The 16,385-nt window shown below is 42.0% G+C and overlaps 1 protein-coding gene across 3 annotated transcripts; it reads left to right on the top strand.

Moving 5' to 3' along the window:
- Window positions 1–338: 338 nt before the first annotated feature.
- On the top strand, window positions 339–15,700 carry LOC146196428 (triple QxxK/R motif-containing protein-like). 3 transcript variants are annotated; one of them, XM_084598189.1, is made up of 4 exons: window positions 339–427; window positions 1,118–1,214; window positions 3,790–3,878; window positions 14,160–15,700. In XM_084598189.1, the coding sequence occupies exons 2-4, from the start codon at window positions 1,148–1,150 to the stop codon at window positions 14,274–14,276; spliced, it is 273 nt and encodes a 90-aa protein (XP_084454315.1). In that variant the 5' UTR covers window positions 339–427; window positions 1,118–1,147; the 3' UTR covers window positions 14,277–15,700. The 3 variants fall into 3 exon arrangements, with proteins under 3 accessions (XP_084454315.1, XP_084454316.1, XP_084454314.1); XM_084598190.1 differs by lacking the exon at window positions 339–427 and adding an exon at window positions 434–717 and having other exon boundaries at window positions 1,104–1,214; XM_084598188.1 differs by lacking the exon at window positions 339–427 and adding an exon at window positions 434–717.
- The last annotated feature ends 685 nt before the right edge of the window (window positions 15,701–16,385 follow it).

Consider the following 16,385-nt stretch of genomic DNA (forward strand, 5'->3'; position numbering starts at 1 on the left):
TGGGCTACATGACTTGAATGGCCGCTTGTGGCCACACCTCGAGGGTCTTTTCACCTCTATTGTTCAACATTTTTATTCTGCTTTGCATTCCTAAAACATCATGTAAAGACAAAAAATATCTGATGACCATACCAACCATGCCATGGCCATGCTGCGGATAACGCCTTACCTGCCTAATAAAGAAAGAAACATTTTGTGTTTATTCGACACTGGAAGACGCATTTTTAGCAGGCAAATTTAAAAACTTTACGGGCCCTCGTTACAATGTAAATGAATTTTTGGCATAGTAACATCGTCGCTGGTCGCTGCTACCAGGTAGTGACTCTGAAGGAGGATTGACTACATATGTCCACGCAGCAGTGCCTCTGGATAGTTTTGTTTTTGTCTCATATCTCTAGCGTGTATATCATTTCATGTTTCCAAACAGGTGCGCGCGATTTTATTGTTTTTATCCCTGTCGTCCCTCGCATTGAAAACGTTTTGTTTTCTCCTTTACAAAATAAATCGCAGCATGTAGGTCTCATCGCTGAACAGTGCTTTCACTGCTTCCGAGTCCCCGCCTGGTGACGGGGAAGGTCCTACGTGGAGCACGGGAAGAGCTGGCAAAAGATAACATTCGAAGTAGTATGGTCAAGTAGCAGCTATCTCGCTGATTCTTGAATTTTTGTACGAGGATCAGGGCAAGCGCGCCTCTTTCGCGCGTCGCTGACGAGACGGGTAACGGCTTTTATATATATAGAAAAAACCTACTTTTGGTCTCGCGGATCTAATGCACCTGCAACTGGCAGCGCTTCTTGTGTCGTTCAAGTGCGTCGTTCATTGCTTATTTAAATATCAATGGTAGTACTGTGTCCTCGTCTCTTTAAAGTGCTTTTTCATCCCTGCAGAATTATACTTATTGTACCTGCAATTTATTGTGGTGTAAAGCTCATTTTTAGATGTTTTCTCAATGTCAACTTTTGTTTCTTGAACTTGTTACTTTTGCCAGCCAGGAACTACAAATGCTACAAACACTACAAACCTTACTTTGCAGCTTCGATGCTCAGCGCACTCTGTACTAATACTTTCTCTATACTAATGAGCTGCTGTGGCGTTACTTGAAGTTGGTGTATTTCAGGCCGTCGGTGCCTGAAAGGACTTGGCAAGGATGGGAAGAGCACGTAAGGACTCCTTCAACAACCAGCCACCCGTTGAAGCGTACCGAAAAGTCATTGGCAAGTACAGTTAGTTGATGGACTAGTTAGTATTCTCGATTTAAGCTCATAGTTTTCAGCGCAACGGCTTATGGTCCTTCTTTCTCTGGCCGTGTGCCTTTGAGCTGAAAATTGAGCTTAGATAATTGACAAGTACATTCGGTGCTTCGCCGGCTAATTGACGGCATTTCCATTTTTCTCCATGTTGGCGCGTCTCTGTGAGTAATACATTACAGCCACTTGGTGGTTAGCGCCACGAAAAGAAATTCTATAAAGAGGCTACAGCTCTGCCAAAAATGCATATACAGCAAATACCTAGAAAGCGCACACTTTCAACATTCACTGTGGATTCTCTGCACCGTGCATTGAAAAATGCACCTCTGATTAATGTAGAACTGATTGCAATGCAGGCACTGCACATGAGCTTTCAGGATGCTTGCTGAAGCTAAGAAAAAGTTTTGTACTGCAGTGTTTGTTCGAGGAATGAGGGATGTTTGTTAAGAGAATGATGCAAATTAATTCTTAGCATCCGGTGCCTCAGCGCCAAACTAATCTACATGGACTAACTAGCAAAATGATTTGATGCAATAGTTCTCAGATTGCTATTTTGTACAAGTTCATTAACAAAACCTAATTAGTAGTGCCCACTATAGTGTCACCCCCCCACCACCCTTCCATCTTTTTCCCTCGGCCACAATGACCAATGCTCAGGCTAGATATCCATTACACGTTCGTGGCAGAGAAGCACTGCTCAATATCAGTGCAACACTTGAAAAGGTGGCTCTAGGGACAATGTGACTTGGAAATGCATTGCTACTGTTGGTCACATGTAAAGTCTTTCTCATAGGCCAGCTGTAGTGCTAACAGGACAGCAGTACTGCGTCACAAAATGTGTCCTGCCTCATTCATAGTGCAAAGTTTTAAATCATTCACTTATGACTTCTGTCTAATGAGCGTGAAAAAAAGCAGATGCTAAGGTTAGTTGGTAATTTAATGTGCAGTATGTAATCTGCATTCGAAGCTCAACTAGGGCATATGCTGCATCGCGGGCTCTTGAAGACTACGACCTTCATTTGTAGGTTCTTTCTAACACAGAGCTTTCTATATTGTTGCGTGAAAAGTGGGCTGTAGTAGCCCTCACAGCTTGCATTGTCTTCACTCAATATGCAAAGCAGTGAACAACCTCATTTCATTTCTACGAGCTGTATCTTCATTGACATGATTGCGCATTGCATTTCGCATCTTGACAATATGGCCAGCTCATATGTGGCATTCAGAATCTACAAATTTTCCAGGAGTTATGAGTAATTCCTTGTTTACTTTCTTCCTAAAGTCTATGCAGTACTTCGTGAAGATCTTTTCTTAGTGCAATCTTCCTGCTGTATGCTGTCTCTCAATCAAATTATAAAGTTCTGGAAGGCAAACGAGCAAAAGATTTAGCAATATGCCTATGTGAGCTTCCGTGGGAATGCTGCAGCATCTCATGAAGCTGATTTGAGATCTTGCCATGCTTCATTGCTGTTAACAGCTGCCCCACTTGAGCAGAGATGCGGAGCCCTTTGCTGCACACGGCACATGCATTCAGGCTGCTTGACTATCATCTGCAATATGTCGCTTGTGGATGTGGAAACCTAACTGCTCACAGTTATGCTTCTTGAGTGTCCTTCCTCCTCACTTTAATACCGTAGTTGAATGATGCCTTCACTACTGCCCTAGAAGCTCTCTCCTTGGCTAATTATTACAACAGCAGCTGAGAAAAGAAGTACAGTAAACTCTGTTAAATCAGCTTGACACATTTTGCCCTTTCACAAGTTTCCGGCTGCTGCTGCTCAACTGCTTTCACCTCTAGGCTTATGGTGGTGTGGGCTCCAAGACCATGCACCATTGCTTAGCATGCTATGTACAGTCTTGATTAAAAGTTGTAAAGCCAAAAGATTTTCGTCTGAGCCGTAAAATGGAGCCGTCACACCATTATTAAAAGCCAAAGGGCATTTGAAATGCTACGAAATGATATCTTAGCACAGCAAGAAATTGAGTGTTAGCATCTCACGACCCTTAAGTCTTTAATGGCGCCGTGACAGCTTCGTTTTGCGGCTGAGATGAAAATCGTTTGGCATCAATACTTCTGACCAGAACTGTATGTTTTATGTTTTGTGTCATTCTTTTCAATACCACAGTTGGACCCCAATTTTAAAATTGTACCTCTTGGTATCACAAAATAGATAATGCTAACGCTGAAAAATAGTTATATCATTGGTGCCCCGTCGCGGTGGTGCAGTGGTTAAGGCGCTCGATTGCTGTGCCCAAAGATGCGGAATCGAATCGCGGCCACTGTGGCCGCTTTTCAATGGGGGCAGCAAAACGAGGCGCCTGTACGCTTAGCAATGTCAGTGCACATTAAAGAACCTCGGGTGATCAAAATTCCCGGTGCCCTCCACTATGACGTCTTTCGTAGCCTGAGGAACTTTGGGACGTTAAACCTCGAGAACCAAATCAACCAGTTGTGCCATTGGTGTGATTACAATCATGCTGAAAAAAATTTATACCATATAGCAAAATCCTGACCGTACCAGCCTTGCTCTTTTGCTATTGTCAGGGAAGCAAGACTACAAGAAGTCGAAGTCTGAGCTGAAAGAATCCAAGAAGCGAGCACAAAGCAAGAAGACCCAGTCTAAAACATACAAGGTGAGATATATAGCCTTCTGCCAGAACTTACTAGTCATAGCAGCCTTTTTGCAATACTTCAATTTCTGAAGCAAGTCACTGAAAAAAACCCACGTTCTTTTTCTGCTGCTTAGTTAAAACATGCTTATTGCATTATCTTTGCTGCATGTTGACTGTGCTAACCCATCTGTCTTGAGTATATAAAGTATTATTATGGGAGGAAATCCATATGAATGAATGAAACAATATTTGAAGCATGCAGTCTTCAGTCTATTTTGCACACATGCTTTAGAAGGGAAAAAAAAAAAAAATATGCAATTAGATCAGGTATTCTGAAAGGTGCTACTATTTGGAAGAATTTTTTTGTTGAGGCTCACCTGGCAGCATGCGTAGCGAAGTCAGCCTGCCCACAATAACAAAGTGAATGCCCATGCTATCACCATTCATGCTTTGCTCTCAAACTCAAATGGCAGCCAGCCGTAGCCTTTGAATAGCTCCCTTGACTACTTCACCTAATCTCTCTAAATAGGTGCCAGCGCAACCCTTGTCATGCTACACCTTTCGGAGCAAATCGCTTGGCGCACAATGCGAAGTCCATCCAAGCCAAACATCTGAAATAATTGTTTCGGTCATAGACTAGCGTACTCTTGTGGACAGAAGTTGAGCAAAAGATGCTTTGGCGTTTCACCAGATTCACCACTTAGCAAAATGTGCAGCATTCTGTGTGCTTGTACATGAAGATTTGTTGATCAATTGTGCAAAAAAAGCATGGCATGCCAATTCATTTCTTCTTGGACAGGCGTGGGTGCAGGCAGTGCAGCCAGCTTGGTGTCGTTTGACCACTTTTGACTTTAGATCCATGGACATGCAGAGTTATAATGTGCAGTAGTGCTCGGATCTAGAGGAGCCACAATTGCTGAGCAGCTAAGGCAATTTTGAAGTCACTGTATTAGTGCCTTGCATGCATGCCGTATCTGCTATGCTAAAGGACGCAACAGTTTTTAATGTATTTTTGAGGTAAGTTATTCCTTGTGGGCAGCAGGCTCTTGTATCCTTGTATAAAGATTTCTTTAACTATTTCATCATTAAAGAAACGTTTGCAGCTGATTTAGCCAAGTTGGCCAAATGTGAAGTATATGTGAAAGTGTCACGTTTCATTTCATCTTCAGTTTAAGGCTAGAGCTTTGAGCTCAGGCAAAGGTTGGTGAAGAATCAGTGACTGGGGACCTTAAAAGTAGTTCACTATAAAACTTAACACACCTTAAGACGACACTGCGATGGCAGTATGTTTGGATCTATTTCGCATGGTTGGAAGTTGATGAGGACACCAACATGCAAGACACAGCATGAGAGAGTGGCATTAAAACACGTGGAGTGATCGGCTGCAGTGATAGCTACGGGGTTCCATGCTCACTTCCCATGAGAAATTTGTGGGGGGTTTTTTCTGTGAAAGTCAGCAGAGGTTTCACACAGACACGTGCCAAATCCATCCTGCTAGCCCAGTAGCACTTTCACACTAAAACAGCTATTAATCATATGACTGTATGACTGGATGCTTAGTAGCACTAACAAGTTATCTTCTCCAGCACACCACATAAAGAAAGGGACTCGGGAGACAAAGGCTACACGTTGTTGTCTTCATAGTCTCGCTGTCTCTCTTGATGCTCTTAGCATAGACAGTGTAGTCACCAAACTGTAACCAGCCTCTGCAGTGCAGGCTGAAGTAATATTTCTTAGGTGAGAAATGCATGGAGAGAATTTTTGAAGCTGGAAGTGTGCATCACCGTTTCAAGGGCACTATATCTACCACATAAGTTAGGTATAGTACGGTCCACTGTTAAAGGAAACATGAGGCCGCGTGGCTGTAGCGCTTTGCAAAGCTCTCCCATGAGAGCGGGTGACAAACAATGGCACAAGGTGCATGCGTAATAGCCACCTATGGCTGCTCTTCTCCAGCATGCACATGGTGCTGTCCATTCCCGCCAGTTTTTGGTGACAACGCTTTGCGAAGTGTGAAGTGTGTAGGCCATGCAATCGGACGTTCTCTTTAACAGTGGACCATACTGTACATGGCTTTTTTTTTTTTTTCCTGGTAGTTTACACTGGAACTGTAAACTATGCAGCTTTGAGTTATAGTGAGGCTTTTGCAATGAAATCTACAGGTACACATAGACAAAGTTATGGCTCAGAGTACCTCACTTTAGAATGCTCCATTTTACGCATAGTCGGCAAATTGTTTCTGGTGCCGGTTTCAGAATGCAATTTTCTTTTCTTTTTTTGGCACATATTATTTCCCGTAGAAAGATTTCTAGATTTTTTCAGTGATATTTGTGGCATTCCTGTGCAGTCAAAAGTCGGATGTAGATGTTAGCTGGGAGGACAAGTTGATTAGTCAGCAATTAATTCACAAGTGGTCTTGCTTAGAGGATTGGTTTTGATATGGAATGTTGTTGCCTTGCAGAGTAAAAGTTAAAGGGCAGGGCCATAAAACAAGAACATTAATAGAAATTGATTTCTAAAAAATAGGTATTTGTCCAGTGTTTAGGGGAATTCCCCAAGGTGAAGTAGATTTTTAATAAGAGAGTAATTACTCATCAGCATCCACCCAAGCACGGCTATACAAAGGATGATGGTGAAAGCTGTACAGCTTTCTCAGAAAATTTGTGGTTAAAAAAAATAGCATCCTGGTCTGAGGTTCAAACCCAGCGGCACCACCTTTTCTGGGGCATTCGCTCTACCAACCGAGCTAACCAAGATGGCCAGCAGATCAAATGGCAGGGCAGGAGACGGCAGGGGTTTGAACCCCGAACCAGGGCGAATTTTTTCTTTAACTAAGAAGTTTCCGATAAAGCCATACAATCGTTCATAGTCACGAGTAATTACTCCCTTATTAACAAACAATCACTGCAAAAATCACATGAAGCAGAAAAAGGCGATAGCTGCAAAAAAAGCAATGGACACACGCACTTATCTCACTTAGGCTAGTGGAAGGAGGCCTTCCCATCTATTTGCCTTCATTGCTGTGTTGTTCTGTCTTGAGATGCAGTTGAGCCCACTTATAGTGAAAGCATGCATTTCAATATAGCCTTGTTTTCATAAATGCAACTGTATTTCTTGCTTGCGACACACTGTTCGCTCTTTCACTAACCGAACTAACTGTACAACAGGCAAGAGGTTCACATGGAAAAGCTTCAAATAGGAAATAAATAAAAAGTGGCCGCAGCACAAATCCAAGATTCAATAAGACTCTGAGCACATAGTACGCACCATGATGGCAGCAGCGGAAGTCCCACTCATGAAATGGTCACAGAAGCTAGAATGGGGCACTTTTTTGGGAAGACTGCATTGCTTCAATTTGACGGTGACAGGTGATGGTTGAAAACATTTTCGATTTTCTTGGATACCATGGAAAAAAACCTCCTTAACCATGCTGTGAGTCATGGTCATGTGAGACTTCCGCACGTTTTTAGTTCTCTCTTTCATGTTAAAGAACCCCAGGTGATCGAAATTTCCAGAGCCCTCCACTACGGCGTCTCTCATAGCCTGAGTCGCTTGGGACGTAAACCGCATAAACCAAATCAAACCAAAACAGTTCTCTCTTGTGACCGTTCCTAACTCTTACTCAATAGCCAGTAAGCTGTGGCGTACATCTCCAGGGACTGACCTGTTTTGGTTAAAACCTAGCTTCAAGAAATTCAATTGGCATACCTTTTTTTTTTTTTCCAATCTTTCTTTGTTTTTTAGTTCAAATAAAAAAACCCAACTCTAGACGTGCAGTCTGCATTGTCCCTTCTCTTCTGTAAACATTCATTACCTGATCATGCCTAATGTAGGTACAGAAGAAGAGATCACTGTTGTCTACTTTGGCGTGTCAATTAATACTTGACTTGGGCATAAAATTGCTGATATGCCTGCAGTATTAGCTGCTATGGCCACCCCGATAGGTGCTCTACTAAGGGTCTCTTATGTTCTTGAAGTATACCTTGTCCTGTGCTACTTAACGGGGATTACCATCGCATCATGCCATTACGTTCTTGGTGTAGAGGTTCATTTGTTGCCAGGCTGAACACGCTTGGAAAAAGATTCCCAAGCCTTTTGTGATGCCGTATTGTGGGAAATCGGTAGTAACCAGTCAGTTTTGCCCGCAGGGATAATGCCTTTTTTGCATGTAGCTAAAAAATGCGAGAATCATCAGTATCAACAATCTGTGAAAGCAATGCTATGGAGAAAGCACTTCACAAAGCTTTGGCTTTTAATTCTAAAAACAGGGACAGATTTTGATAATGGCTCTGTGAAGAATGCAGCCAACTAATGTAGAAAAATGAGGGCTCTTTATGAGATGCATATGAAGGGAACCGACACTGACACCAAGAAAGCATAGGGGATGTGTTCTTTATTTTCTATCAGTGTGAAAAAATAATGTAAAGGTGGGGATAGTTTTTTAGAAAGTAGAAGAAAAAACAAGCACTTGCCGCTGGTGGAATACAAACCCAGGGCCTCTGAATTTCACATTCTGAGCTCTACCACAGAGCTGCAGCAGAAGCTCTTCAATCTTCTGCTTTCTTAGGTGTTTATGTTATGCATAACCTATCCTTGAGAGTGTTCACCAGTGAGCGTCACCCTCTCGTCCATAGTGGCAGATGTGGAATGTCCTGTGGTACCGAAAATGCCACGTGGAACATGATATAAATGGGAAATGGTAGAGGCTTGTTATGATATGCAAACAAAGGGAGCTAATAGCCACAATAGCCACTGACACTGTCAGGAATAGTATTTCAAGCACGCAGCCTGACGTGCTTTCCTGTCGAACGTTTATCAGGCCGTTCACTTTGCAAAAATAGGCTTCGTTTATACACTGGTCCTTGTTTACCTCCTGGTCTTCTCCCTGTTCTGTGTGGCAAGTAAAATTAAAGCTGCATCTTTAAGCAACACAGCTAACCTTTCTAAAGCATAATTTGTTTTTATATACTGGCAGTGTCTGCAAGCCATCACTGACGCTTGAGATGAAAATACCACTTTCCATAATCAAGCAAGTATGGCAGCTATAAGATACCCATCTAGTAATTAAGTGAGGACTAATTGTATTCAAGGACTATGCTACATAAAGCCAATACAGCAACCTTAGTAGCTAGCAGTGTACGCTGCTCCCATAGGCGGCATGCCACAGGTAGGATCAGTTTTGTGTTAGCTCCTTTGTTTCAGAGCTGATTGAAGGCTCAAAAAGCAGCATTAACCTGTGCAAGACTTCCTGACTCGATGCAGCAGCGGAGAGAAAGCTGCTCAGAGTTAATTTAAAAATGGTAAAGTTAGTTTCTAGGTCCTTTTTGGTAGCGAAAGACAACACCCTTAGAGCTCATTTTCATGCAGCACAAAGTTCTCTGCATTTTGCTCCATATTTTAATTATGTATATGAACAATCTTCTATACATCACTTCTGCATGCATGTAAAACCCACCTGTCTTGTGCACAATGAAAACGGTCATCCAACATCACAGTGGCAGTCACTTTAACTGCAGAAGAGATCTGGAGCAGGACGTCGTTAGACTACGTAGCCTTGATACAATAATGCCAAGCAAATCACTCTCGCAAAAAGTACTTTTCGAACCTACCCTCAAATTAAGCCACATCATGAATAACGAGCGTTAAAGGAGGTTTAAGAAGACATGCTCTTCAAAAACTCTATATGAATGTTAGGTGCAATTTTCCTCACTCATAGAACTTAATCTCTTCTTTCTAAATCAGTTTTTAGATTCAAGATAGCTGGGTGCTTTGCTGCTGTAAATGCGTGAAAGAGTGAAAAACAGTGCGTCCCATTGCAGCTGCTGGATCTGGCACAACGCATACAAAACAATAAAAATTCGCTCATCTCTGACACAGTACTGTGCATAACAATCCAGATTGATGCAGTTCCCTTGGCTCGCTATCTGGCGCACTGTTTTCAGTGGCTGAGGCCTGAATACTAGTATTTAAAATATTTTGTCTCAAATATTTTACTGATTCCACTGAAACCTACATAGTTGCATTCTGCACACACACGCACAGACATATCTTGTAGCCCGAGTCACTTCGGGACATTAAACCTCATAAACCAAACCGAATCGCACACTTTAAAAATTGTGCCAGATTTTATTATGATAAGTAGTGCGTGAAATGTATGCAAGAGCCACCCTTGGCTCAAAATAAGAAGTTGAGAAAAACGTGATTTAGATTTATAAGACGGTCCATTGAAAGAGCTCGGTTCGGGTGATGAAAATAATTTTGTTTTTTATTTTTACTCCCTGGAAGTGTGAAGCAGCGAAGCTTTTATTGCCCGTTCTCTAAAGCGAAGCTGGTCATTGGAAGGAAAAGCGTAGGCCTCTAACTTGATTGACGGCGACGCCATCACTTCACGCATGACACGCTTGAAAATGGGTCATACCCACACTTATCATAGCTTAGTAACCGAGTTTTTTTAACAATTTTCCTATGATTCCTGGCCCCAATTTTTTTATTTCTTTAATGTGTGAATTATGATTGACCAAATTTACTCAGTCAGAATAACAAAAGTGTTTTTTTCTAAGAAATTGCTATTTTTCAGTCCTCCCTTAGGTACTAGAGGAATGAACATGCTTGTCTAGCAGTGCAGCTTATCCAATAATTTTCTTGCAGTGTGCAGTTTTGTGCAAACAAAAACTTCTGTTCCATACATTCTTTCATGTATATGTCATAACAAGCTTCTCGTTCCCCAGCCTTTGCATGTTCTCTAAAAGAAGCATTTTCAGGTAGAAACCGGATTTTGCACGATTTTTAAGAAACGTGTTCAGTATGGAAGAATCCAGTGAGATCGTTTTACCTCAGAAAAGAGAGCCCCAAGTTTATCATATCCCCTTCGGGTGCAAGTTAAGAAATAAAGCAAAGAAAAATTTTAATTTAACAATTGTTTACCACAATGAAGTGTAATGATAAGAATAGATTTTATTGCCCGCTCGAAGCAATTGTGTCATGTGGACAACTGTGAACGCTGTGCCTCAGTAGCACATTTGCAGCATCGGCTTATAGTATATCAAGCATCACAGGAAAAAAGTCAATTCAATTAGGTCAGGGGTTCTCAAATTTTAACCTGAAGGAACTCCAACAGCCATCAGTATGGGCCAAGGTACATACCTGCCCCACCCCCCCTCACAGTCAGGTGATGTTGCTTATGCTTGACCCTGCTCTGTTTTTTTTTTATCCAGTTTAGTACTTTCGTAAACATTTATTTGCTGCGTTAACGGCGCGAAAAGGTGGAACGAGCTAGTATCCATTAATCCAACGCTCTAAATAGGTGTCAGTGAACCATGTACTACTGTGCCTCGTGTGCACGCTTAGCAGGTGTGGTGGGAGAAATGCAGCCCAGTGGGACCTCACGGAATCCAAGAGAACAGCCCGCAAAAACCCTGGGTTCTATGGAACCCGCTTTAAGAACCCTTGCCTTGGTAATCTGCTCTTACTACATCGTGGAACGCACACAGCCCAGAATCATATTTAACATGAAATTCTTGAAAGCAGTCTTACAACCTATGAAGAAAGACTTTCCACTTCTTGCAGCATTGGGCCGAGTTCATGGACCCGTGTCATGACTTTTGGTTGAGTCAGTCAATGGCACAGAGTGACGTGCTTTTCTAAACCAGCTCGAAGCGCTGCATGCCCCTCCCGCCCTCCTCGTTTTGGGCCAGTCACTCGGTTTCATTGCTATGAGGCAGTGGGCTACGTCTCAATGAAAGCCCATTACATTTTTTTCGAGCTCTTCTTGGAAATATCTTTCATTTTTGTCATGGATGCACTGAATCCAGGCTCTGCAGATGACAAAGGCAACACAATGTGTGATCACACAGTGTGGCTACACTTCGTTCAGGCCTTCAAAGGATGCAAGCACAATAAAAAAATTAAACTCTGTCTACACCCCCATGACAGTGTTGTTACCGTGTGGTGATTTCCAATTCTGCTACTCGCTCTCACAACCTGTAATCTGCAGTCACCATATTAGTGAAAACTGGTCTGCTGATGGCATGCATGGGAATTTTTCGCTCGAGTGTGAGTGATCTTGGATGCCTGTAGCACACAGAAAATGTGCCTCAAATCGCTATAGGGTGTATAAGTTGTGCAGGTAATCTGCTTCGGTTCGTCGAGACTGTGGGTCATTCAGATACACTGTGCACATTTTAACAGGCATAAAATTTTCCCGTAATTATGCTAGTCTCCTTTCATGGCAGCAGATTACTAGTAATATAGCAACATAAATTTATCACTTACATTAATCAGTCACAGTAAGCTGATTTGCCACTGAAAGAGTGCACGTTAAAGAACCCCACGTGGTCGAAAGTTTCGAAGTTCTCCACTACGGCGTCTCACAGCCTGAGTCGCTTTGGGACATTAAACCTCACAAACCAAACCAAAGGGTAAGACGGCAAAAAGATCTTTTTAAAAGTGTCATGGGTTGGACTGCACAAATGTCAACACTACAGCTGAACGGGATATATACAGTAAGCAAATTATTTTAGGTACCTAGTAGGTAAGCAAAATTTCGTGCTGATGTGATGGAACCCCTTAATAACCCCTGTTCCATAAGAGACAGTTTCATATTGAATATGTTTATACAGGAGGAATTGGAGCACTGACAAACTGCAGTGGATGTAATTGTTGGGCATGGAAGCAAGTGGAACGAAGCCCATTCACGCGGCATGACTCGCTGAAGTGCAGTGCGAATCTGAAAGGGGTAGAGGTGCTGTGCAATATGGATGGCCCCATGCCAGGCATTTCGAATATCAGTAAAACCGTATTACAAGAGACACTCAAGGGACCCGAAAACAATATCTCTTGTAAGCAAGGTCTCTTGTAACTGAAAATTCTAAAAGCACTGTGTGGATCAGTTTATTGCACATCAGCATATAAATGCATTCATATGCATTAAGAGGAAATTGTTCAGGAAAGCTTAAAGAAGTTATTCATACTAGTATGTATTTTTGAGTGCAGAGTGTATTCCTTCCCAAATTCTGGAGCTAAAGCACTTCACTTTGCAAGCCTTCCTGTTACTCACAATACCTTTGAAGCACTTTTACATGCTGATCACCCTCAGATGCCGACACTTTTTCCTCTGAAATGTCCTCGTAGTCATCCTCTGTCGCAAATGTGCCATTTACTTGCGCATGAATTGCACAGTCTGCAAGCTCTTCGGGTGCACACAAGATCCACATCTGTAGATACGAATTCCTCAAAACATACTGGTACCTCAGCAGTCTCTTGGATGCTCGCCCAAGCTTCATCTTCAAGGAAGGCTTCCACAGTATTCATATGTGGGCCCTCTTACATCATGTCACCACATTTAAAGCCTGCTTGTCTGAAAAGTTTTTCACAGCTTCACTTCTCAGGCTATTCCAGACACCTGGAATCACCTGAACAGCAAACTTCGCATTAATTACTACTATTGTACAGTCTTGGTGCCTGTCGAGCAAGAGGCGTTCTACCAACCTTGTTTTATACAGCAACTTGACAGAGTACATAATCCCTTTGTCTATTGGTTGAATGTAGGGTGTGGAGTTTGGAGGGAAAAAATAATTTTGGTGGCTTTGAGCATGAAAACTTTGGTGCTGCAAGAAGCATTCTCCACAAAAAGAAAGACGTCAGGATTCTGAGCTTTCATCTCGTGATTTTAACAGCGAGAAGTGAAAATGCTGGATGTCATTCATGCCTTTTGGTTTGCTTCGAAGGTGACAGTAATGTGATGCCAGTGACTAAAACAATGGGGGTCGTTTTGAATTTCCAATCATGGGCAAGCACTCCTCAGTTCCTGACATATTGCAAAAAAAAGGATGTTGATATGGAACAGAATTTAGCTAAAGGACTCTGAAGTGCAGCATGTACAAGTTGGTATGCTTCAGCTGCATTGCATGAACATATTTGGGTTGTGTCTCTTATAAATAGTGAAGAATTCGCTCTAGAGACCTGAAAAAGTTGCCCTTAGTAACCGAGTGTCTCTTATAACCATGTGTCTTGTTTGCAATGTTGTTAACATGGCAGACTTAGGGAAACCAACCAACCAATTTTCAAATGTCTCTTATAACCGAGTGTCTCTTGTAACGAGATTTTACTTATATGCTTGATTAAGTAAGCCTGAATTATACTGGTATTGCCATTGTCTTTTCTTGAGACTTTTTTTTTCTGGTAGTTGTGCCAGTATCTTTAGTCATCAACTTCGGTCTCGTTGCCACAGCACAAACTTGCTATATGGATGAAAACTGCTTGCTCCCCTGTTTCTCCAATCTCTTGCATCATCTGTCCATTCAGGAAGTTGCTACCATGCTTGGCTTCATGCTGGCCATTCTGTTTGGAGGGTACGCACTGTCGTACATGTTCCTCACTGGAAATGTTCCATCAGTGTGGGCCTCGGACATCACAAACTGAAGAACTCACTGCTCACTGTCCACTGCTGTTGGTATGTCGCGAACTAAGAACTTTTAAAGTTGACCACGTAGGCAGTATGCGTGTTGTTTGGTTTTGGACACAATGTACCTGCCAATGCAAGTCTGCATTTGTTGTCTAATATGGCTTGCACAGTGCACACAGCAGAGATTGCTCAAAGTGCACGTCTATGGAATGCGATGTAGAATGTTTGCGCACTGTTGCAATTTTTTTTAATAAGGTCACAGTCATACATGTGAGATCACTTCTATAGTTGCTTTTATAGCTACCGGTGACAACCAGCTGTCAAAGACCTGCATAAATATATAGCGTGTATACCCTAAATATGAACCTGGAACTTGATTGTGCCATGAGCTTTTTATTGCAGCATTCTTTTTTCTTTTTTACTTATGGCATGTACAGAAGCAAAGAAACACTACATATGCTGCCTGTTGACTGGCAATAAGAATATAAGAACTGAAGCTGAAAAATAAGGTGATCAACTTTGATACGGTGTGTGTAATATCAGCCTGAAATGAAATGCAAACAAGACTGCGAAGTGGGAACAGCAATATAGGAGGATTGTAGTTAAGCAATAATGAATCCTAGCTCATTTGTTTTTTGCTTTGGAGTCTCAGACTACTGCATGAAAGTGTTAATAGACCCTATCTACCTTCCCTCTCAGATAGCTATTTTTTATGTTCTCGTTATCACATCTCAGTTATCCTGTCTGTTCAATTTGACACTGAGAGTGCATGATATTCTGAAAAAGAAACTAATTCGGTGCATTTAGAGGACATGTAATGGGCATTCCTCAGTCCTTCCCGAATGTTTTAATTAAATTGACATGACACTAAATTGTGTCGCAATGCAAAATAGTACTTGTAGTTCTGAGGACTGCATCTCCACGAGGAAATGTTTGTGAAACCCCAGATCAAATGCCATGGTTCTTTATGCATAGCTGCTTGCCAGTAAAATAAACAGCCAATATAAATAGCGCAATGATGTGCCATAATTTTAACACTGTATTTTTGTGACTTAGTCATGTTTACAAAGTAACAATATGCTTGATTTCTGAATGGAGCATTTTAAGGTACTGAAGCGTATGCTCAGAGGAATGACAAAGGGAAAGGATGGCATTCAAAACATTCCCCAAATGTTCCTGTGGCATTTTGCACCACATATGCAGCACTTTTGGGACCTCTGCATTTTGCGACGGAGCAAGTGGTCACACCACTGCCGTGTTAGTATATGTGCAGTACCTTCTCATATTTTGGGTTAATTTGATTGCATGTTCAAAGCCTTATGTACAAAAAGATAAGTGTGAAAAACCAGTATGACTGAGCATTTTATCCGGTGCGAGCTTTGCCTCGCAATGTACTTCTTTGTATCTTTTTATGAATAAAGTTTTTTAATTTTTATTGGAATTCGGTTGTATTGGGAATACATTTTTCGCTACCTGCATGGAGTGCTTTATAAATCTTATTTGATGCTGCCAACTTTCAATGCTGCTGCGGCATACATTTTGTTACTGCTGCAAATGCTCACTAACATGGGGAGAAAGTATATGCGCAAAGAAAAGGAAGAAACTTGATGCTTAAGTACATTTCATGAGATCAGATATTTATTGGTACAAATGGAGCCAGCAGCAGACATTTAGAAGCCCAAGTTATCGGCACCGTGCACATGCCAGGCATCTTCAAGTGGCAAGCTTGGCGTCCCGAGTGATAGTTCCATTCCGTAGCGGACAATTTTCATGGCTGTGTCAACGGCTCTGTCATTCTGCACACCACTGCTTACAGCCACCAGGTTCCAACCTACCTTTAGTATGACAGGTTTTGTTCAATGTAGGAACTTGGCTAACAGCATTTTGAATCTGGCCATGTTCACAACGTGAAGGAACTGTTGGCAGCAGATGGGCCTGAAGTATTGGCCTAGTGCATCGTGCAGACATGCATCCCTGTATTCGTGAAATCAGTCAGATTAGTGATAAGGTATATTTGTGATAAGGTAAGTGATAAGGTATGTTGTTTGCTTGCTCTAGGCAAGTTAACTGTTCCTCTTACACAGCTGTCACAGACCAGGCACCTGATCAAAGCCACCTGAACCTTT

This window comes from Amblyomma maculatum, chromosome 3 (assembly GCF_055883805.1).
Source record: "Amblyomma maculatum isolate TAMU_Amacu chromosome 3, ASM5588380v1, whole genome shotgun sequence".
Classification (NCBI taxonomy): Eukaryota; Metazoa; Arthropoda; class Arachnida; order Ixodida; family Ixodidae; genus Amblyomma; species Amblyomma maculatum.